General features: G+C 36.4%; 1 protein-coding gene across 1 annotated transcript; it reads left to right on the forward strand.

Moving 5' to 3' along the window:
* The first annotated feature begins 1360 nt into the window (after positions 1-1360).
* Positions 1361-19987, forward strand: vegfba (vascular endothelial growth factor Ba). Its single transcript, XM_026280213.1, has 8 exons — positions 1361-2351; positions 5915-5957; positions 6529-6725; positions 9733-9806; positions 12750-12782; positions 14316-14396; positions 16060-16263; positions 16743-19987. The coding sequence occupies exons 1-8, from the start codon at positions 2268-2270 to the stop codon at positions 16762-16764; spliced, it is 738 nt and encodes a 245-aa protein (XP_026135998.1). The 5' UTR covers positions 1361-2267; the 3' UTR covers positions 16765-19987.
* The last annotated feature ends 4737 nt before the right edge of the window (positions 19988-24724 follow it).

A 24724-nucleotide genomic window follows, 5' to 3' on the forward strand; every position in this document is an offset into this window, starting at 1 on the left:
AGTGGCCCATTCAAGCCTCCTGCAGATCTACAATCTTGTCTCTGACATATTTTGACAGCTCTTCGGTCTTGCCAATGGTGGTGGGAGAGGTTGGAATGGAAGATACAGATTGTGTGGACAGGTGTTTTATTCACCTAATGAGCTGACATTAGGAGGAACTTCTTAAAGTGGCAGGACTAATCTGTGTTCCACATGGACACATAACCAGTCTGCGGGAGCCAGAATTCTTGCTGGTTGGTTGAGGATCAAATACTTATTTCACTTACTGAAATGCAAATCAATCTCTAACCTCTATATAATGTGTTTTTTTTTTCTTGATTTTTTTTATTTATTATTATTTTTATTTTTGGTTGATATTCTGTCTTTATCCATTAAAATAACCCTACCATAAAAATTACAGTCCCTTGATTTATTTGTAAGTAGACAAATTTACAAAATCAGCAGGGGATCAAATAAATATTTTCCCCACTATATCACATAAATCCTAATAAGAGTAGATAAGTCAAAACATTGAATTATTGTCAATTTAAATATTAATAAAACAAATTCTCATTAACATATACACAAGTCTTTCAAAACCTGTTACTTTCTTAAATTTTGTATTTAAAATGTCCAAGCTGCTCTTTTCCATAATTTGAAGCAAATGCCATGGCTACCAGGATTGTCAGGGTACAAAATCTTACTAAAATTTCAGTCAAACCTATGTTTTTTCACAATAATTAGATTTTTATATATTTATTTATTTATTTATTGGAGCTTAATTTCCTGTTCCCATTTACTTTTATATCATGAAAAAAGATCACAAATTTACTAATCTGTTATTTTTAAATTATTATAATTTTTTTTTTTACAGTTTTACGTAAGAAATATAGGAAAGGACAAAGTAGATAAATGTGGGCATATGAACTGTCCCTTTATGTTTCATTCTTCCGCAGGAAAATATAGTCCCGGTTCTCTATGGTGCTGCGCAGTGATATAGTAGCTAGGTGAACAGGTGTTTCGCGTCGTAGCCGTTTCTCCACTGTAAAAAATGTTTTAGTAACCTTATAATGTGATTCAAGCGTTAACTGCTTTTTTTCAAGTAATTATTAAATATGACAGAATCAACCGAGAGAGACAGATTTAACTCCTTTTAACTGTTTGCCTCAGCTATATATCAATCAAGCCACATCCAGAAACGAAACTAGTCGTTTTATAATTACCATCCTGTCTTTTGTAAAGGATAAATTCTTTGCAAAATGCATGCTTCCTTTAAAAAAAGAACCCAAAACACCCCGACAAGGAAAAGCACTCAAAACAGACAGGGGCAGTCGGTTAATAATTGCCCACCTCGCGATGCGCGAGCATTACACCTGTGCTGTCCTGCGCGCGAGCAAAGTCTGCGCGTCAGGAGGAAAAAAAGAAAAGTTCCACGAGCGCGACGGTGACGCGCGCAGAGAGTTGCGGAGCGTGTGAGTCCTGAAGGGCAAATAAGAGACTGGAGAAAACGACCTTAAACATATCAAGGTCCATTTCTCTCATTCTTATTTCCTATATGCGCACGTGCTTTATATTGCGCATGTTGACAGTGTAGATTATTTATATGTCGAACATTTTAATTCTAAGATCTTGTGTCTGACAAGGAAAGCGTCATCATGGGTTCTGGTGGGCACGATTTCTCTGGTGACCAACAGTAGCACGGGATGCGCCGCACAAAGCGTGTCTGAAATGCCAGACGGGAGACACAGAGACCTTCAGGAGGCTCATAACATCGATTCTTGAGGATATATTTATTTGTTACCGGATATATTTCACTGGACCACAAGGACGTACTCAAGTGCCACCGGGTATTTTGCTGCGAGGGAGCCGGTATAAATGAAATGCGCGGAATGCACGAAAAAACTCTCCTGTAAAATAACATATATTGGGATTTATTGTAGCTAGCTATTTATAATAAATACGCCCTACGACCATCTTGAGCTTCTCAGAAGCCTGATTTTATACTCAACTAGTCTGTGTTGTCTATTGGTTCATTTACCTACTTTAAAACTTAAGATATTTCATTTTTGTCTTTTTTTTTTCTCGTTAAGCCATGACAGGGATGACAATTGCCTTGTTTTTTGAGAATCTACTGAGTAAATTGTCATTGCTTGAATTAAAGATGTTGGATTCGGATGTGAAAGTGGAATAATCATTCATAGAGAATTAACTACAGTAAGGACTGGACGTTGGACCTGCTATATATTATTTACCCAACTATTTCTGACTTTTCTTGGTGAACTCAAACAATGGGGATCAAGCTGAGAGTTATTCTGGGGATGTTTCAGTTCGTCTCACTTACCAGAATATCAACACAATGTGCCAAAACACCGGTAAGAACATGTTTTAAATTATAGTTATATTAATTATGATATATTTGTTATTTAAAATATTAGACAGTAGCATTGCAGTGCTCCTAGTCCACTTATTTTAAAGCGTGTAGTCTTCATTATATATATAATGTCTTTAAGCTTAAATTTAATTAAGCTACTCTGGTCTGGCTGTTTTTTTTTATCTCACACTTGATAAGTATCTTTTAATTCCACAATATTGCTTGTAAAATGCACTTTATAGAGCTGAGTTAATGCACAACACTCTTCTGGGCATTTTATGTGTTGAAATAACCTGACGGTCATTGACGTTTGGCAGGATGGGAAAGGTGATGCTTTTAAAGATGTCATGCTCTGATAAAAGCCACCTATTAAGTTATCAGTAGACATATGTTTTATGTTTAGTGTTGTCTGAGAACACATTAAAGCGAGCTGAGGGTGTCCAAGTCAAAGAGCACATCATGGGGGTGTGGCCTGTATCATAAAATTAATACAATGTGATGCATTAATGTAAATCAATATAATATAATGCTATAGTATTTAAAGATTTTAAAAAATCTATATGAATTAAATATTTAATATGCTTCTTTTTATGTATTTTGGGGTGAAAATAATATGTGCTTATTAAAAATCATTTTAATCGTTTTCAATCATTTTAATAAGCTTAGATATTTAATTAATATACATGTATTGTAGTATGTTTGTGTACTACTTTTTTTTTTTTTTTTTGGCTGGGTCTCAGAAGGATAGACAGTGACGCACGTCTTTTCTTTATCTTCACTTAAACAAGCTTTTGTCAACACTACAGCCATCAGGCCAGCATACGACACATATTGTTAGCACCAATAGCGTCGCGAGATGATATATAGAAGGCAGAATGGCAGAATGCACTGCATCTCCGTTATTCGCGAGCGCAACGGTATGTGGTCCGGTGTACGTGTGACCGGAGCTCTGCTTTATGGATGCATATCATAAGTCTTCGTAATGATGCAGCTCCCCTCATCGTTTGTCCTGTCGTGTTTAGCCGAAACTTGGTTTATTTATTTTAGACTGCAGTTTGGCCCTAGTATATTTAATTTGATGATGCTGAAGATGCTGTGAAATGTAAACCTTCCGAATGTTACATTGCATTACATTGCATGCTGCCAGTCTTGGTGTAAGCGCCCCTCAAATTCATGGTAAGGTATGGCATGGTTTTCAGAATTCTAACCTTGTGACCTTTAGGTTTTCTCTGTCACTTGCACAGCCAGGTGGGCAGTGATCAGGGTTGCCAGATCCCAGACAATTCTAATGCCCAAAGCCGATTTAAAACTCACCCAAAAGGAATGATAACTACCCTGGAAAAATTGACTTCAATAGTTTTCACTCAGAAATTGCTAGTAAGTTTCACAAGTAGCTGCAAAGAGCAGCCAATGACAAGGGAATTAAGCACGAGGGGGAGGAGTTTTATTCTTCTTTTATTTTGGTACTTTTAATTCTTCCTTTACTTTTTTATCTTTTAATTTTCAGCAATTTTTTCTCCTTATTCCTTAAAGGGAGGTTCCACCCCAAATTGAAAATGTTGTCATTAATCAGTTCGTCTCCTCTGTTTCTCTCCACATCACTGCAGTGCCATTTTGAAGATTATGAACGCATGCAGTATACTCTCTTCTGAGTCAGCGGAGCCACAAGGATACGTTTTTAACATATATTTACACTTTGATTTGAAAGTAAACAGTGCAACCTTCTGGTGCGGCTGACTCAGAAGAGGGTATGCTGCTTGCCTTCAGCTCATAATCTCCAAAATGGTGCTACGGTGAAGTGGAGAGAAGCAGAGGAGAGGAACTGTTGATTAAAGTACATTTTTTCTTTGTGTACAATGCCTCCTGGTTTTCATACAAAATATCCTAAATTGTGTTCCGAAGACGAACAAAGCTTTTACGGGTTTGGAACGACATGGGGGTGAGTGGTTAATGACAAAAATATAATTTTGGGGTGGAGTATCCCTTTAAAATGTGAGTAACAAAAATGAATAACACTGTCACAATGTGATACACTGCCATAGACATTCATAAAATGCCTTTTTCGATAAATTTGTTTTTACATGCTGTCCTTTAATACCCACTCAAAAAATAAAAACTAAGCAGATGTATTTCACTAGTGGTCTCAGACTGCACTGCACATGCTGGATTGCATACAGAAAATGCTAGACATCACCATCAGTGTCGTGGTTCTCCCGCACATTTGCACTATTTTGAAAATGCAATTTGTGTTAAAGTCTTTTTGGCCTAGGTTTTTATAAACCTCACCTGTAAAAAGTTTTTCTGTAGACAAATCTTATCTTCAGATAGATATTTTTAGAATTATACTATGTTTTACTATCTTTACTTCATGTGTTTTGGTCCTTTAAATGAATATCTGCCAACCTAAGGACCTCAAGTATAAAGAGAAAATTATGGGTTGAAAACTATTTCTGGGTGAAAATAGTTTCAAAGTATTAAAACTACACCAATTTTTATTTTGTATTTTTTTCAGTGAGTTCCAGAATTGTACATCATATTTTTTCTCTAGTTGTAATTCTTGAATTACTTAAATATTCTGTTTATTTTCAGGTTTAAATGAAAAAAAAAAAAATAAAATTTCCATGTGGTCTCAGACTTGGATCAGCAATAGCAGTGCCTGATACCTGCTGTTCATTTTGAACACCTCAGTTCTTAAATCTCGAGTCCATTCACAGATGCCAGACTGACCCATGGGCCGCAGGTGGAGGGGATTGTGGGAGAGCGAGGCAGCCGAGCTGATGATTGGTGCTCAAACTCAAGGGCTCTTAGAAAGAAAGGGCTGACGCAGCCAAATCCAGCCAACTGCTGCTGCTAAAAAAACCTGTCAGTGCTGTGATTTTCAGTGTGTGTGCATTTCAGAGAGACAAAGTGAATGTTAATATGTGTGTGAAAGTGTGTGTGTGCCAGTCGCCTTGCCAGCTCTGAGCTGGCTGCTGTATTTCACAATGGCACCGAGGCAGGAGGTAGATGAGGAATTGACTGACTGAACCCTCATATTGCAACACAGAATCAGCAGATGCCTCTCCACACGTCACTACCATGCAATGATCTGCCTGTTTTCTGACTATTATTGCTCTAAATTACATTACATTTATTTGATGTCATCATTACAGAATAAATGCACAGAAACACAGGCTATACACTGAATGTGCTGGCCTATATCAGTGTAAATCACTTATAATAAGATTGTCACGCATGCTTAGATAAACTACCCACACAGTAAGCAGTCAGACATGGTGCAAGGAAGCCATGTATGTGTGTGTTGTTTGCACTGCAGTGCAAAGTCTGCTTTCTCCCTCAGCGGTGACCTTGTTCCAGAATGAGGGGCGTGTTTGTGAACGTGTGCTAACATCCACCTTTATGCTGCTCTGGCACAAATAAACACTAGAAATGCATTACGAGAAAATGTTTTCAGCATTATGTTGACTTGAATCAGCTCTTCATGGCACCATAAAGAGTGTGTACTTTTGTTATTGTCTTTGCTGAATGTTGTGTCTGACGTCTTGTCTGTGTCCTTTCCTCTAGTCAGACCACTGGATGCCAACAGAGAGCCATAAATCTGGAGAAGGTATTGAGCCTTGCTTTCTTTTGTTATCTTATTATCATAGGTGCATTACTGATTTAGTTAGGTTATATAATATATAATAAAACAACTCATTCTGGTCCTCAGTGCTCATGGCAGAATATCTCTTTGGGAGCTATTATGTCATTACATTGCACCAATAAATTCGCCTACAGTAAAAGTTTGGGAAATTTTCTTTTTGTTTTAAAGAAATACTTTAATTCAGCACGGATGCATTAAATCTAATTAAATCAAGAAATCAAAAGAAGAATCATAAAAAAATGATGATTTCATTAAATATATTAAAGCAGCAGCACAGCTTTATTTACCAATAATTTAGATCCTTGCATCAGTATTTATGACTTTTATAAATGTATGTGTAATGTAGAATCTATTTATATACGTACATGTATAATGTCGTTATCAATTAATGATGAGGCAGGTTGTCTAATTAACCTTCCAGAATGCATCAATGTAAAGTTTATTCAATAGGATGTCACAGATTCTGCGCTGAACTCAGAATATTCTACAAAGAGGGTTTTCTTTCTCAGTGTTATTCCTTTATTCTCTCTCTCAGTGGTGAGGTGGTTGGACGTGTATCAGAGAAGCGGATGTCATCCCAGAGAGACGCTGGTGGAAGTTTGGCGGGAGTTTCCTTGGGAGACACATCACCTCTTCCTGCCGTCGTGTGTAACGCTGCGCCGCTGTGGAGGCTGCTGCTCGGATGAGGCACTGGAGTGTGTGCCTTCACAAACACACACACTTGTAATGGAGGTACATACACACACAATCCAGTGAACTTAATGCAGAGTTCACACAGGTGCAGTTCCTCACATTGATTATGCTCCATGAATATTCGATATCCAGTATCTTTTTCTATTAATAAATGCCATTTGTTTTGATATTTAGTTATCTAAAGCAATGGTAAAAATGTGACTGAATTGTCCAAATACTTTTTTGGGACATCTGTATATCATTGCATACACCATTGTTTAAAAGTTTGGGGTTGGTAAGAATTTTTTTTTTATGTTTCTGAAATCTCTTATGCTCACAGAGGCTGCATTTATTTGCTAAAAAAAAAAATCAGACAAAAAAAACTACTACTGTGAAATATTATTACAATTTAAAGTAACTCTTTTCTATTTTAATATTACTTAAAATATAATTTATACCTGTGATGCAAATTTGAATATAGAATTAATCAACGATTACTCCAGTTTTAAGTGTCACATGATCCTTCAGAATCATTCTTATATGTTGATTCGCTGCTTAGGAAACATTTCTTATTATCAATGTTAAAAACAGCTGAGCTGCTTCATATTGTAAAAGCAATGTCCTCTAAAATCTTACAGACACCATACTTTTGAGAAGACGTGCCAGTATGCAGTAATACAATATATCATGGTAATGAATATGCATTATATTGTTATCTTGGGCACTTCTAAATATCATGAATAATTATACATTACAAATTATTCAGAATGTGGGATGCATTTTAAGAATACTTTTCCCATATACTGGTCAAAATGCACAACACCGCTGTATGCTGCTTGAAAGATGTGTGTGTGCTCTGATGTAAACAAGCAGGCATGAGAAGCACATGGGGGAACACGTGAGAGACGGGCTGAATGAAACCACATTCACTCTCTGACAGTAGATGGCGCTAAACTTCAGAAAATGCAGCCATTACCCTGGAAACTCCATAAATAAAGCAGCTGCTCTACTTTCTAAAACATATTTAAATAGATTTAAATAGCCATTCAGGTTTGTGGATTTGCTATGGTGTTCATCACAGCACTAAATATTTAGGGCCCTATCATACACTCGGCACAATGTTTTGGCAAGGGCAAGGGTTTTTGCTAATTTCAGTCCGGCGCCTCTCACATTTTCCCGTCCAGCGCCACATCATTTAATTAGCAAATGCATTTGCGCTCATTTTTGCGCCCATTGGCGTGCTGGTCTAAAAAAGGTGTGTTCAGGCGCATTCCTGCAGCATTGCTATTTTAAGGAGCTGAAAATAGACTGTGCCATAGACCAGCTCAAACCTGATCTAAAGTCTGGTGCAATGTTTTTTATTTGTTATCTAAAGAGTGTACACGCTGCTTATTAAACACGGGGATGCACAGCAGCACACAAACATGCCAAATATTAAAAATTAAAGAACTGCAATGCATAAGATTTTTTTGTAGGCTAATTAAATATATATATAAAAATGCCTACATGTCATAATAGATAGTCATCGCATGTATCAGAATTAGGCTATCTATTTATCGCACACAAGCAGCTCCGTTTCATCTTGGATATGCGTTCTGTCTTTGCGCTTGCCAAATTCCGTGTTTATAGCAAATCTGTCATGGCACGAGCGCAACTGGCTCTTGAAGGGAATGGAAGATTAGACTTTGATTGGTTTATTGCACCCATTACTCATTAAGAGAATAGGGACAACCCATTTAGACCATGCACCCGGGCAAGCCAACCATTTTTACGTCGTTAAAAAAGTTGATTTGGACATGCCCTAAATGCACCTGCACCGTGCAGTTTACACTTTGCATTTAGATCGTTAAAATAGGGCCCTTAGACTTAATAGGCTATTAATTTGCTATTTTTTTTTTTTTTTACCTTTTAATCTGGACTACAACATGCCCTAGATATTGCTTGAAAGTGTTTCGATTCATTTTTGTTCGTTCACACTTTACATTAGGGCTTCATTAGTTAACGTTAGTTTATTCATTAGTTAACATAAACTGCCAATTAAAAATTCTTCTGAGCATTCATTAATCTTAAGCATTAAAATATTTAATAACACTTTGTTAAAATCGAAAGTTGCAACTGTGTTACTTAATGAGCTCACATGCTCACATTTTTTAACAAAGATTAAAATCTTTGGTAGCAAATGTAGCTATTGCTCATTGTGAATGTTAATGCATTAATTAAGGTTAACTAATGAGGTCCTATTGTAAAGTGATACCTATTGGTCTTTATAGTTCTTTTGCACTTTAATCTGCGCACTTTAATAACGTTTAACTTTATATATTAGTTTTATATATATATATATATATATATATATATATATATATATATATATATATATATATATATATATATATATATATATATATATATATATTCTGCATTGCTTTATTGTATTTAAATACCAATTATTTTTGTTATAAGAAAAAAGTTATCAAAACCTGTTATACTGTATTATGGCCACTTTCTTGAAGCTAAATGTCAGTATCATGATAATACCTTATACAGTGATAAAAGCAAAATTTGTTACTGGCATATCCCTACTTTTAAGAGGTAAATGTACTGTAAAATTCTCTCCCTTTCACCACTCACAGAAACACTCCTAGAAACCTTTCACACATGCATGTACTATTTTACATTCACATGCTTAATGTGGTGGTATGCAACACTCATATTTCGCACTCACTTACATGTATATGTCTGTAATGACAGATTTTTAGGGGCAAAGTACCTCCACACACAATCATACCGCATATAATGCAAGATCTCAAAAGACATGGCTTAGTATGGTGAAAAAAACATCCAGAAAGACACACACAGAGGACACACAGCATGAGTTAGTCATAAATATTCAGTATGGGATGATGAAGTCTCGAGTGTAATGGATCAGGCTGGATCCTGGTCACGTACTGTATAGACAGATTGAGGGATAAAAGATGGAGTCATTACTATGCAGAACAGATTGTGCATCTGTGTGTGTGTGTGTGTACATGCATTTAAATGCTGACTCCTGCTCTGTTGAACTCCACAGCTCATGAGGACCTCATACATGAAGCATGAACTTGTGCAGCTGCCTTTTATCGAACATAACCAGTGTGAGTGCAGGTGAGATACATGCTAACACACATACACACAAACTGACCTAGCCATGTCAGTAAAGGCAACGTATCATAGACTTATATTCCCTAGTAAAAAGTAATTTAAAATACATTTAACTCATACTAAGTATAGTTCAAATATATTAACATATTTACTGACATATCGCTCAAGACTTACTGATGTAAAAAGTATTATTCAACTTTATTTGGAGTATCACTTGTGCACAATGCACATTTCTTAATATTAAGCCTAAAATGTGTTTTAATATCACTACTGATGAGGATTGTATGACCTTATGAATAATATTGGTCTTTAAATGCATGATATTGAAAGTGTACCTTAAGTATACCTGCAATAGTTCCACTTTAGCACAATCAAATATACTTCAGTATATCTTTAGTTGGACTTTTAATCCAATAAAAGTGCATTAAGTGGAATATTTGTTGTTCCAATTTAGCAGATTTGAGTACACCAGTTTACTATACTTAATGTATAATTGAAGGGTATTTTTATTAAGTACATAGATATGGAAATTTGATTTTGTACATATTGCATGAAATAAATTTACTTTAAATACATTTTAGTATATTTATTTTTAACTAGGTTTGTTTTAATATAATTCATTATTATAAATCACAGAGTCTCTCAAACCCTAAGGGGCAGTTCACATGACATGCTCTTGTGTTTAAAAAAGTCTAGACAAAGCACTATGAAAAGGAATGATAAAAGCTTAACTACATTTAATTTGATGCACCACCCTAAAATCGCTGTGCTTTTGGTGCCAAGACTATGCATTTGAACAGAAATGTAAAAATGGCATAGAACAAGAGAACATGATCTGGAGTAATAATGCAGAAAATTCAGCTTTGCATCACAGGAATAAATTACATTTTAAAACATACAGAAAACCATTATTTTAAAATTTCTTAATATTACCGTTTTTCCTGTATAATTTTATCAAATAAATGTTGCCTTGTTCAGTGTAAGAGACTTCTTTCAAAAACATTTTATAGAATCTTACTGACCCCAAACTTTTAATGGTAGTGAAACATGGAGCGAAATTGTAAATAATAAAAAAAATTATTGAACGATAAAAGAGCACAGCTTTAGTACATGACTTTATTCATTGTGAGGTTATTAAGCATAATTTTTAGAAGATTTACTATATTTATAAACCATTTTACCCTTGAAAATAAGGTTTGGTCAAATTTTGCCAGCTTGTAGGGGGAATTTTTTCCCATAAGAATGGCTAAGTGAACCCACCCACACATACATCCCAATCCCAATCTGACTTTCAGATCACCCCTCACACACACACACACACACACAAATGCACTTCCACCCTGTTTGTCACATGGGGAATGACCCCATCTCCCCATGGACTACTTCCTGAACCCAGTCACAGAAAGTCGTCACCCCCAAAACACTCTTCTGTTGGCGCGTAGCCGAGCTGTCAACATCAGCTCTTTATCGGCTCATTGTGAAGTTATCCTCAAAAGCCTTTTCAGAGGTTGTGGGGTTCGGATTAAGGCCAGGGGTGGAGCTGAGTATTCGGTAAGAGCATTTACATGCGCTCGCCTCTCTATCCTCTCTTTGTAATACAGATCTGCCCTGTACAAACTGAACTCACCACTGTTGACCAACCTGGAATTACTTAAACACCCGCACTAACCACACAGGCAACCAGTCAACATTAACTGTGTCCAGTCTGAGGCTCATGTTATCATGCGATAAAACATTTTTCTTAACTCATAATGGAACTAAGCTAGTTGAGGTTACCAGTGGGTGACTAGTTCACCACAGATGTCTGGTCAGAGACATGAAGATGCAGTTTAAAGCTCTTTTGATGCTTTCATTTACTCCACAATGATTCCGTTAAAGTTCAAGAACTGTTGAGCACAAGTGCCAACAGTTACTTTGTTGTTTCCATGAGTGTATGTGTGTGTATGGTCTGAAACAAGCATACAACAACAAAATTAGAATAAATTCATTAAACTCAGTAAATTCATACAATGAAAGGTAGCAAACAAATTGCAACAACAATCACATGAATATATGAACAAATAGCAAATAGCAAAGGTACCTTTGAACAATGAATAACAACAGATTTTGAGTAATTTGGCATTACATCTGATCAATTGCTCACCAATCAGTCCACATAGGTGCCATCAGTATGAGAGACCAAACAGCTGATAAACACATCACAATAATCCACAAGTAATCCACACTAATCCAGTCCATCAATTATCATCTTGTGAGATGAAAAGCTGTGCTTATAAATTATGACTCCATTATGACGGCACCCATTCACTGTAGAGAATGTATTGGTGAACAAGTGCTAAATCAAATGGATTTTTTGGGGTGAATGATTACTTTAACTTCTCTTGAAAAACTGATAGAATCACTAAAAGCAAAGAACATTTCGAAAGTTTAGAAATCAGTCCATTTTGGGTTAGGTTGTCTGTTTTGCACTGTAAAGCTTTGGATATTATTATTATTACAAATTTGTGTTGCAACAGTTAATAGAAGGCACTATTTAACAATTGTTAATTAATAATAAGATATTATAAATTGCAAAACCTTTTGTAAAATAATCATATTACTCACCAAATTCAATGTAATTTGCAGCACAGCAAAACTAGATTTTGTTCTCATTGGAAGTGCTTAAAATAACTTGGTTTATGTTTGCATGTAGTTTTGTTGCTTTGCATTGCACCACTTGCACTCAGAATGGAAATAATTGATGCTCGCTTGTTTTTTAAGCAGCACAGAACAAGTTAAGCCCCCAGAGTTGAATACTTATTGTTATGGGTTTATTTAAAATGATAAGATATGAGCAATAATAACAGTATTTAAATGTTCCTCTGTGTATGCTGTGATAATATTTGATCTTTTTTAATTGTAAATTTCATTATCATTTTGTTTTTACTGTCTGTCTTTTCCCTACAGGCTAAAAGCAAATCTTTATGCAGAGCCAACCAGGTAAATTGCTCAATTGTGTTTGTTTGCGTGTGTGCGAGAGAGAGAGAGAGATGTGAAGGTTCACCAGCAGTATGAACACCATTTGCCCTCTTTTCCCTTTGCCACACTGCAGACACACTCACACACACACACACACACACACACACACACACACAACTCCATGGAGATGGTTGAATGGTGAGTTAATTGTGTGTGAAAGGCAGAAGTGGTTCAATCTGTTATGCTCTCATACTTGTTTAGGGAGACCCTAAAGTTAATGTTAAAGAGAACAGCTACTGCTATTTCTAAATATCTTTTCACAGTCCTGTCCAAGACACTCTTGACAAAAAACACAAATCTGATTGCTAAGAAAAGTAATTGCACACTCCTCAGGGAGCCACACGATTTGAGGCATCATTCATGTCTGTTGCACAAACCGTGTGGGACGATGTTTTATATTTAGATTTTTCGAACAACTAATGATAGTTTTGCACCACTATTTTTGACCATTTCATTCCAAGATTGAGCCACGTTCAAGTGTGTATGCCAACAATAATATACGCCAATTATAACCAATAGTGGCATTAGAACTGTGATGAGAGCAGGCGGTAATTAATAAAAAAATGTATTTAAGTAGGATGCAGTGTGTGAACTTGGCATTAGTCCTCATGTTCACACTTCTCTTTGCTGTGAAATCAGTTTTTACAAGTAATTCTCCCCTTTTATTGCCAAAGGACAGTCAGTCTGTTCATTTAATGTGGACTTTGAAAAAAAAATTGGTGCAACTTCTTGGAAAAGTTTATTTGAAAAAGAATAAAAGAAAGAGAAAAAAGAAAGAAATAAAAAATTATTGGCATAGGACAAAATAAAGAATCAGAGGAAGATTGGCATGGGGTAAAATCAGGAAATTGTTCAAATTTCCAGTGAGTTCATGCCAGTAGAATATGTTTATGTAGACAAAGATACCTTACTGTACCTTAGTAATGCCCGGGATACAATGTATGATTTTGGGCTGTCCCAGACAAAAGACAACCAACTTGAAACGATTTCTTTCATTGTGATTCAATATGTGTCATCATCATACATTCTACGTCGCACCCAAGTTTTATTAGATCTCACACATGTGGTTTGAAATGATCTCATAAGACTGTCTGTAGAGGACTTGAAACACTGCATTTGTAATGTCTCACAGTTTGTGTGTGTGTGTGTGTGTGTGTGTGTGTGTGTCCAGCTGGCGTGTGTCTTGCACTGTTGGAAGGGAGTCAGAACCTAGAACCCTCCTTTGTTGGGAAACTGAACAGAACATTCATTTTATTGCTTAATTAGGCCACTGGCCCCTGAGGAGCCTCACCGAGACCAGGGCTAAAAAGTCACAAGAATTAAGACTTGATAAAGTCATCTCGAGACTCTCCGAATAAAATCTCTGAATTAAAAATGTGAAATACAGTTTAATACTTAAGATGTTTGTGTAAACACATTTTAGTCGAGTCATGATCATATTGTACATTATTTATCCATTTATTTTTAATAATGATTACTTTTTGTATTTTTAAGGCAAGGCCTACAGACAGCAAGAAAAGGTAAAAAGCGGCAAAGGGGGAAACCAAAGCGAAAGAAACACTTGGGGAAAAAGCCGTAAGTTCATTATTTCCTATTGCAAAACAATACTTCCATGTTACATAACTTTTTTTTTTTTAATTTTTAGTTAGAATTTTCATTTTATTCTTGATTTTAAGTCAAATGTTCTTAAAATCAGATAAATGTACTTGAGAAACGAAACTGTATAAAATCTTAGGACATCTTCAGAGTTAATTTTATTAAGTGACAAATTGTGTTTAAGCACACATCTAAAAAAATTTAGTGAGGGATATGCTTAAAACAAGAAAAAAGAGATGATATTGATATTGTACTTAATTTGACTTCTCAAATGAATCTAATTTTCATATTGTTTATATGTTTTTACTGGAAAACAAGAAAAAAATAATAATTAATAAAAATTTAAAGAAATTCCCCCTGAATTTTAAGATGTACTTCAGTATGGAATAGCAGATTTATTTACCATGGTAAATGGGTTCAAAGAATACCATGGTACATGTTGGTACCTTTTTGTCATTGTAAAAATTACAAATGATAGACATTTAATGATAGGCATGCTTCTTGGCAATGAGAGCTAAAGATTTTCCTTGAAATCCCTCTTTTTCATATGTTTATGCACGCAACATTGACTTCTACTCAGACAACAATTAATTAATTCTGGTCAGGGAAAGACTTCCTTTTCTACTTTTGCATTTTCGTCATTGGTCTTTGGTGAGGGCAAGTGGAGGGCGCTTCTTTTGGACCGACTTTCCCTCCCTGCTATCCATCATCTACTCCTCCATGGATGGAGTCAGTGGCAAGTGTGAAATCAGGCTAATTTGGCAGCCAGAACGCCCCTCCCTTTTCCCCGGCCTCCCTTCAGCCTCTCAAACCACTTCCACACAAAGATTGATTTTCTTCCTTAATTAACTCTCACCCATACACTTCTCTCCAGTTTTGGTTTAGTTAAAAAAGGGAAGAGGGAAAAAAGAGCCCCATCAGCCCACCATCCCATCAGAGATGTCACAAATGAGACATCAAAGAACTGACGTCCACAGACACAATCCAGAGTATATCTCTGGTGCCGTCCAAAAAGAAGATCAGGGCTGTGCATGATCAGAATGCATTATGGGCCTTTTTGTGCTTGCTACTGAATTTAATTTCAAGCCTAATGTGGAGATGCAGGCTTGGGTCTGGTTTTGCAAAGTTAATGATTGCAAGAACCGACGTGCTCTTTGTCCATTGTAGCCGTTTTACATAATTCTCTTGGAGCCGGATTTGTCAGAACCAGTATTATAATCAGAATTGTGTTACTCAATTACTTGGAGTCTTTTCTTACTATTTTAAAATTCCTCCTGACTTGAGGACTTCTTTACAGTTTTCACAACTTGAAACTGAAATCAAAGAATAGTTTGCCAAAAATGAAATTGTGTCATAGTTTACTTATTCTCATACTGCACTCTCAGAAAAAAAAAAGATGCAAAAGCTGTCACTGGGGTGGTACTTTTTTTCAAAACTTTCACCTTTGTACTGTATTTACTCTTAAAAAGATGGATATTAGTACATATCCTTGCTTTTTTAAAGATTTTGTAACTTTTTAATGTAAAATAAACAATAACAAAATGTTTATGTTTGGTCCAACTGTTCCTTTAAGACACATGAACGTCGCATGTCTCTTTATTTCACACCGACAGCTGATTTTTTTCTCTTCTCGTGCCAACAGGACTCTAGTGCCAACTACACCCCCTCCTCCTCCCCCTCCCACTCTACCGCCTAGCTCCGCCCCTCCACCACCTGCCAGAGAGGCGTGTCCACCATGCCCCACCCGCAGAATGACATCACAGCCTCCCTCCTGTGAATGCAGGTGCAGTTTGAGGGAGGTGAGCTGTACAAAAAGAGGGAAGACACTCAACCAGCACAGCTGCCGGTAAACACACACACACATATATATACACACAACTTATTCAAATGTAGCTTATTGTGCTCAAAATAGACCCTCACACACAATGACATGCCCTCCATCTGGAAGTTTATTGCACAAGGAAGTGTTTCTCAATCAGTGACCTGCAGAAAAAAAAATGCATTTGTTAGCATTTGCAACACACACACAGTTCTTTATAAATAAACACAGACTAAACATGACAAAACATATTTGATAGTATCTGACAAACACACAGTATTGTCTGTATTTCTGTATATATATATATATATATATATATATATATGGTATGTTTATATGTAAATTGTTTCTTTCAAAAACATTTAACTCATTACCAGTCCTGAACTTTTGAACTGTAGTTTAACAATTTGAATGCATTACCATTGTGGTTACTATTGTTTATGAAAGGCTTGAAGTAAAGTGTTGACTAGTATTTTTAACATGAGTAATCTCTTATTCTCTTTCAGATGTGAAACCCAAAGCGAATAGTGAAATCAAACCACCAGTATAATCCACCGCTCAAACTTTGCACAGCTTTGAGGAGGTCAAAGGTTTGCTTATTCTTTTGTCATGGACTCTGAAGTTTGGGTCTCACGCAGAAAAAAAAGTTTGCATTTGAGAACAAATCACAGACCCACCCCCCTGGCCCATCTGGCTATGTCCCACACACCATTACGACAGTATTAGATCCATATTCATTAATTCTGTACCGTGTGTGTGTACGGAATATCACCAGATCCTACTATTGAAGCTTTTCGCCATTATGATCCAAACTTCAGACCACCTTAACCATTTGACGCTGTATTATGGACATAGAATGGGTCAAGCGTATCGCCATTGAGCTTTATCCAAAACCAGTTTGGGATTTTGTTCAGCTTCATGTAGGCACGGACACACAGCTAGGCTGATGCTAAGGATGACAAGTGTGCTGAGAACTTTCAAAGGGAAATCTGAATACGGAAGGAGTCCTTTTTTCTACCAAACTACTTAAAGTGGAGAGTTTTTGATGGGATGGATGTTGACAGACCTTCAGTGTTGAGAGAACTCAAGTGTTTCGCTACACAATCAGAGTATCTCATCCTGAGAACATCCCCGGCGTGTCCTTCTGACCCTCCTCGTGTGATAAATGGATGGATGGGTCGATTAGACGGATCGACGGGTGTCTGTGTGGTCTGAATCGTGCATAATAAGGATCTGTGCGTCTATCCTAATTTATTCCTGGCCTCTATAAGTCCATAATGTGGCTTCACAGACTGTATCAATGAGTCTTTTTTGTGTTTGTTTGATTTGCTTTTTGTTCGGTTCCTTCCTTTGGGAATTGAAAGCTTTTTCCCACTGGCTAGCCAGTGAGAGGAATGCCAATCGTATAGAAACCTGGCTATATTCCATTGGTGCTCACCAAACACAAGCCTCTCTCTCCCACACCCCCGATCACACTCATTTTTCGTCTCTTTTTTATCCCTTTTCACTTGATCTGTCGCTTTTTCATTCTTTCTCCCTCCACACACACACACACACACACACAGTCATGCATACACATACAAATGCAAACAGGTAAATATAAGCTTTTCTGTATTGATTCTGAAAGAAGAATTTATTTTATCTATCTTATTCATTTTGTAAAGAATACTAATGTTATTGTAGTCCATTTTGTTTTAAAGAATGTTTCTTTTGTGTATCTCTATTAATCCATAGAGTCAGGCTGGGTGGCCGGCCGTGTGTTGAATTTGAGTAAAAAGCTCTGAAAGTCTTTAGGAAAAGGGAAATGCTCTTTCTGTTTGTGTTTTTTGTCTTAATCATCTCACAGCGTTGGGAGTTTGATGTATTTATTTTTTATATTGAAATGCATTTTGTATTATGCTTTGCCCTGTTTCCTTTTGGACAATTAGTTATCTGCTGCGGCTGATGATTCGAGAATATTCAGTATTTTTGGCAGATTTCCTCAGAATCACGCAGATCGGATAATGTAGCTGTCAGTCAGTGTTGAGGATTGTCAGTTTCCATCAGCCGCGATCATGAAAGAATCACTTTTTTATTTAAATTTTTTTAATGGTGGTCATTTAACCGAACACTTATTTCCACCATATATGTAGCATTATTGAATGAAATATGAATTCCAAAAGCAAGGCTGAACTCACTTTAAGTGATTTCTCAGATTATTTGTTTAGCCATTATCTGCAATAATGTAAATGATTAGGATCCCTCAGCACCCTTTCCCTCTTCAATCTACACAGGTATAAGATATCCACGAGTTGTCAGCATCCCCAAACTACTGATCTGTGTTAAAGTCAACATTAAATTTCATTAGCAACCCTTTTTACTTCAGTATATTTTGTGGTTTTAATGAAACTGGTCTTCAGTGAGAAAAAATATATAGGGTGGCAATTAATTGTATGCACTGGCAGTTGATTGAATGTTGCACTGAAAAAAAAAATGTTGCAGGATTTACTACAATTTTCACTCAGAAATTCCTAGTAAATTTTACAAATGTTAAGTAACACAATAAGTGTAATGTAAAATTTTGAAATAGAAAGACGATGGGGTTTTTTTTTTTGACAATGTGAAAAGTGCTGTTCCAAAACAAAATGGAGCTAAACCTGAATGTTAGTTTGCCTAAATAGCTGGTGGACTATTAATTAGCATTATCCAATAGTTCATGTGGTCTAAGTGACATCAGCTGGAAAGTTAAAAGTTATTTTTAATGTATGATGCGAAGGCAAATATTATTTTCCTTAGAATGATATGCATGTGCTATAAGACCATGGATGTGTGAATGAAAGTAAATAGGGTTGATTTTGAGTTGATGTTGACTTTAAGGTCTTCTCTGTGTGAACTGGTCAATATGTTGTCCTGTTTCCTCGTCTGTGATGACTGGCTTTCCTTCAAATCTATTGCCGCTGTGAAATGTTCCGTGTAAAATATCCTGTGCTATAAACGTAGCGTTTTCTCTCTCTCTTTCTCTCTCTCTCCACAGTAACCTGTATCAACTACCTCTGTGTCTGTACAGTTAACGTAACTATCACAGTAAGATTATAGAAGCGTGAAAATATATAAAACAAGTACACAAAATGCATACCATATGAATGTACCTACCGACAGAACTTCAGTGTTTCCGATCTCTTCTGTGTAAAGTTAATTCCAGAATCCTGTCGCTTTGTTCCGAGATTTTGTGCGTAGAACCCTATCTGTCCGATATGTATCCAGGTAGATCAGGACCCAACAGAACCCAGTCTGCACCACAGTCTATAAACGATATAAGCTTTGAGTGTTTGTTTGAACGTAATTAATAATGGTTATTGCTGCTATACCATCTGTGCCCAATTCTCCTGTGTGTGAACATGTGTATAATAATATTTGTTACAGAGAGACATAACCTGCTCTGCTTTCTGTCTACAATGTGTATAAATTCAAACGTAGGTCTGGTCACACATTCAGTATATACAACACACAACAGCCATAAAGCAATGTGCTATATATTAATATAAATAAAGTGAAATGTCTTATTTTTGAGATAGATTTGTGATTATTAGGTAATTCCGAAGTCCCACTTACAAAATGAGTCTCATAAAACTTGTTAAAGACATGTCTGGGTCAGATTTCAAATCATTTTCATTCTGCATCTCATCGCTGTATTGCAAACAAAGATATAGATTTCTATATACATAGAATATATATTGGGCTACATATAAAATAAATGCATTATCGAAGTGTTTATTGTATTGTCTTTTGTCATGAAAATAATGTTCACAATGCAAAAAAAATCTTAATGGGCCTAAAAATAGACTTCATTTTTGTGATGAAATGTGACCTGGACATGTTGTTGTGAGATTGGATATATTGTGGATATATGTTCTATAACTGGACATGTAACGTGATTTGAAGAAGACCTTGACCTTGGATGTAAACAACATGGTACATGTGAATAGTAATCATTTAGCTCCATATTATACACATATAGAATAATTAGCGTTAGTATCTGATAGCATCACTGTACCATGATAATGTAACAGCAGTTTTCTGTAGGGAAAGCACATATTTGCTTTAGCCTTTGTTTTATTCTCAATTCAACCTCCCTGTTTTGTGTCATCCACCCCTTCCCTTCTCTTTTCCTGCCGTTTAACGGTAATGAAAGACAAACATTGTGATAATTATCACCTGGGTCTGGGAGTCTCAGGCAGAGGGCCGCCAGCACCGTAATGATGTGAGAAATAATATTATCTCTCTCCCTCCTCTCGCTTGACTGCTGCTGAGTCAGACTGGCTCACACACACACACACACACACACACTGATGAATGCTAATGCCACCTGCCCAGTGCCTGTGGAACAGCACAAACCTTACCTGATATCTCCTATCTGATGATTCACTGAGACTTGTTTCATTCTGTCTTTTAAAGGATTTTAACAGGAGTGAAAAGCTAAGGCATGCTACTAAAAGTACATGCAGCGATACCTGTGAATCAGACCTCACAAAGAAATGTCTGGCTCAAATAAAATAAAATAAAAAAGTAATAAAAAATGTAGTTGAAGAAAACGAAGTCTGCTTTTATAACCCTTAACATTTTCTGTATGTTTTTTTCTTCTTCTGCTATATACAGGTGCATCTCAATAAATAAGAATGTCGTGGAAAAGTTCATTTATTTCAGTAATTCAACTCAAATTGTGAAACGTGTTTTAAATAAATTCAATGCACACATATTGAAGTAGTTTAAGTCTTTGGGTCTTTTAATTGTGATGATTTTGGCTCATATTTTTACAAAAACCCATCAATTCTCAACAAATTAGAATCCTTCATAAGAACAATAATAAAATTGTTGGCCTTCTGGGAAGTATGTTAATTTACTGTACATGTACTCAATACATGGTAGGGGCTCCTTTTGCTTTAATTACTGCCTCAATTCGGCTTGGCATGGAGGTGATCAGTTTGTGGCACTGCTGAGGTGGTCTGGAAGCCCAGGTTTCTTTGACAGTGGCCTTCAGCTCATCTGCATTGTTTGGTCTCTTGTTTCTTATTTTCCTCTTGACAAGACTCCATAGATTCTCTCTGAGGTTCAGGTCTGGTGAGTTTGCTGGCCAGTCAAGCAAACCAACACCATGGTCATTAAACAAACTTTTGGTGCTTTTGGCAGTGTGGACAGGTGCCAAATCCTGCTGGAAAATTAAGTCAGCATCTTCAAAAAGCTGGTCAGCAGAACTTTGGTTTTCAAAAAACACAATGGACCAACACCAGCAGATGAAATTGTACCCCAAATCATCACAGACTGTGGAAACTTGACACTGAACTTTAAGCAACTTGGGCTATGAGCTTCTCCAACCTTCCTCCAGACTCTAGGACTTTGGTTTCCAAATGAAATACAAAACTTGCTCTCATCTGAAAAGAGGACTTTGGACCACTGGGCAACAGTTCAGTTCTTCTTCTTCTTAGACCAGGTAAGATGCCTCTGACGTTGTCTGTGGTTCAGCAAATTCCTTGACACGTCTGTGCGTGGTGGCTCTTGATGCCTTGACCTTAGCCTCAGTTCATTCTTTGTGAAGTTCATTCAAATTCTTGAATTCGATTTTGCTTGATAATCCTCAGCTGCGGTTCTCTTGGTTGGTTGTGCATATTTTTCTTCCACACTTTTTCCTTCCACTCAACTTTCTGTTAAGATGCTTGGATACAGCACTCTGTGAACAACCAGCTTTTTTGGCAATGAATGTTTGTGGCTTACCCTCCTTGTGAAGAGTGTTAATGATTGTCTTCTGGACAACTGTCAGATCAGCAGTCTTCCCCATCATTGTGTAGCCTAGTGAACCAAACTTTTGAACGCTCAGGAAACCTTTCCATGTGTTTTGAGTTGATTAGCTGATTGGCATGTCAACATATTCTAATTTGTTGAGATGGTGTATTGGTGGGTTATGTGGGCCAAAATCCTCATAATTAAAAACAAGGCCTGTTTTTTTTTATTTATTTTTTTTATTATTTATTTATTTTTTGACTAATAAAATTGTACATTCTATTTATTATTAATATTATTAATAATATTATTTTTTTTAAATGTGATGACAATTAACCAAAATTAATCATAAAAGGCTTCATTTATACATAAGATTTACAATTAAAGTTTTTATGAGACTCCATTCATAAATCTAAACTAAATCTAAACATGTTCTGCCATATTACAGACTCAAACAAGGGTTTTTGTTGGCCTGTGCTTGCTGACAGTTTTGTAAAGGTCATATTTTATCATGCTGAGTGGCTTTTATTCACTGTCTGGTCATCACACTCTCAAATGGGATTTTGTATTAATAGAGAGCCAGACATCTGATTCCAGTGACATTATCAAAATAGAACATCCTCTCCAGCGCATCACCTGCAGCGAGACGCAGCGAGATGCTGGAGAGCCGAGTTCTCATATAAATATTTCACAGCATGTTTGATGACTGTGCTTGATGCAGCGAGGTCATTTGTGTGTGTGTGTGTGTGTGTGTGTGCAGCAGTGCCTGTATGGATTTATGTCCAAATTCAGTGCTTGGCCATTTTCAAATATGTGTGTGTTTGTTCAGAGTGTGTGTAGACTCATTTAGAGTCTGATGCTGGCCTACCTGTCTGTCAGGGCTCAGTGCCAGGACTAAATTTAGCAGCCCGCCTGCAAGATTACGAAAAAACGGGAGAGGGAGAAAACGCAGAGTGACTCATCCGTCCAGAAGATGGAATACATTTTTGTGCCTCTTTCTCTCCCTTCCTCCCTGCATGTCTTCTTATAGGGATTATAGAAATGATATTTTCCAGGGCCGCCCTCTTCCTCTGTCAGGCTCACCTGTTTTTTCATTTCCAGCTAAAAACACAGTCCTGTGTTGTTTTCCTGCTCTTGCGTGTGTGAGTGTGTTGATGCCCAAAGTGGCACTAATGATAAAACATCAGTCGTGTTTTCCTTGTGTCTCTTTGTTGAAGCAGCTGTGTTCTAGCAGGCCTGGATGCTATCTGGACAACATGAATATGTGTGCGTTGTGATGTTATCTGGCAGAGACGAGGACATTGTCTGAGCGCAGCCTGTTTGTGTGTGTATGTGTCAGCGTGTAAGAGAAAAATGTAAACCTTCACATTTAGGCCACTAAAGTGGTTTTCCAATGTGATTTTTTTTGCTCTGAGGGAACACTGATGCTATTGAACCCTGTCTGAAAAGAGCTGTGTCATCGATCTCAGTCCAAAATAATGCAGATCCTGAGATAAGTTACAGGGTTTGCTGGATTCAAAGTGAGTTTGCTGATTGATACAGAGGAGATAAAGAGCACAAAAAGCTCTTATGCTGAGAGGACATCAAACAGGTTACATGCTGCTTCATGTTGAATAGCTGATAATGTGTGTGTGTGTGTGTGTGTGTGTGTGTGTGTGTGTGTGTGTGTGTAGGTCAATGTTTTCCTATACTGTGGAGACCCGAGTGTTCACTTTATCTGAAAATGGTAATCAGCCAATTGTTACAAATGGATTAGGAATCATGCAAAATATTTTGATGAAAATCTAAGGTTTGATGTTAGGTATAGGGCTAGGGAATAGAAAATAAGAGTAGTTTTGTCCCAGTCATAAAACACAAATGATTGTGTTTTGTTATTTGAAAGGATCACAATTATGTTTCGACCAGTGTTATTTGGCTTGGTGATAGTACTAGGAACAACATGTTTTAGTCAATGTGCATGAGTAGTCTTTTAATCTTTAAAATCACATTCAAAATGATTCATTTCGTGGTTTCATTGGCATCATGTGCAGTTTCTTGATTTTTTTTTTTCAAATTCTTTTAGCGACATCTACTGGTGTGGTGGTGTTTTAAACGTTGCAGTCAATAGATTTGCTAATAAAATAGTTTAGAAATTGTCTTTAAACCACGAATATTCATCAAAAATTACACTTTAACAAAAACCAAAACCTTTTTTTTTTAAATATTATTTTTTATATAAAATATATTTTTTACATTTAAAAATGTATTTATTCTGTTGTTGTTAAATAAAGATAACAATAATAATAGGACCAACTAAAACTAAAATTAAATTTATTTCCATGGCACCAGCCCTATTTTAAATATAAAATATTTTAGTTTCAATTAATTCATAAATAATAAACACAGATGTCACGTGGTTGGGAGAACCAAAAGCATCAGTAGATAGGTCCGTGAATTTCGTTATTTAATTACCGGTAATTGGTTTACAAAACAGTAATTTTGGTAAGTGACAGCTTAAGATAATTAAAACTAGATTAAACATAAAAGAGTGAGCGTGCTTTAAAATATTTAAACAAAAATAAATAAATGCATAGGCCTACTGGGAAAACAAACAAACTGGAAAACGTAAAAACTAAACTCTAATTATGTTTAAATTAAATACAATTAGAAATGCCCGTTTCAAGGTCCTATCGCACAAAATGTATTATCTGCGTCACAAGTCACGCTTTCGGAAAGTGGCAGTGCGCGTGCGCAA

The sequence above is a fragment of the Carassius auratus genome, chromosome 14 (assembly GCF_003368295.1).
Source record: "Carassius auratus strain Wakin chromosome 14, ASM336829v1, whole genome shotgun sequence".
NCBI classification, from domain to species: Eukaryota; Metazoa; Chordata; class Actinopteri; order Cypriniformes; family Cyprinidae; genus Carassius; species Carassius auratus.

Bases quoted from the DNA above. Each gene is read 5' to 3' on its own strand.
- vegfba (XM_026280213.1), top strand. From the start codon at position 2,268: ATGGGGATCAAGCTGAGAGTTATTCTGGGGATGTTTCAGTTCGTCTCA. The intron at 14,397-16,059 runs GTAAGTTCATTA...TCGTGCCAACAG, and splicing joins AAACACTTGGGGAAAAAGCC to GACTCTAGTGCCAACTACAC. The intron at 16,264-16,742 runs GTAAACACACAC...ATTCTCTTTCAG, and splicing joins CTCAACCAGCACAGCTGCCG to ATGTGAAACCCAAAGCGAAT.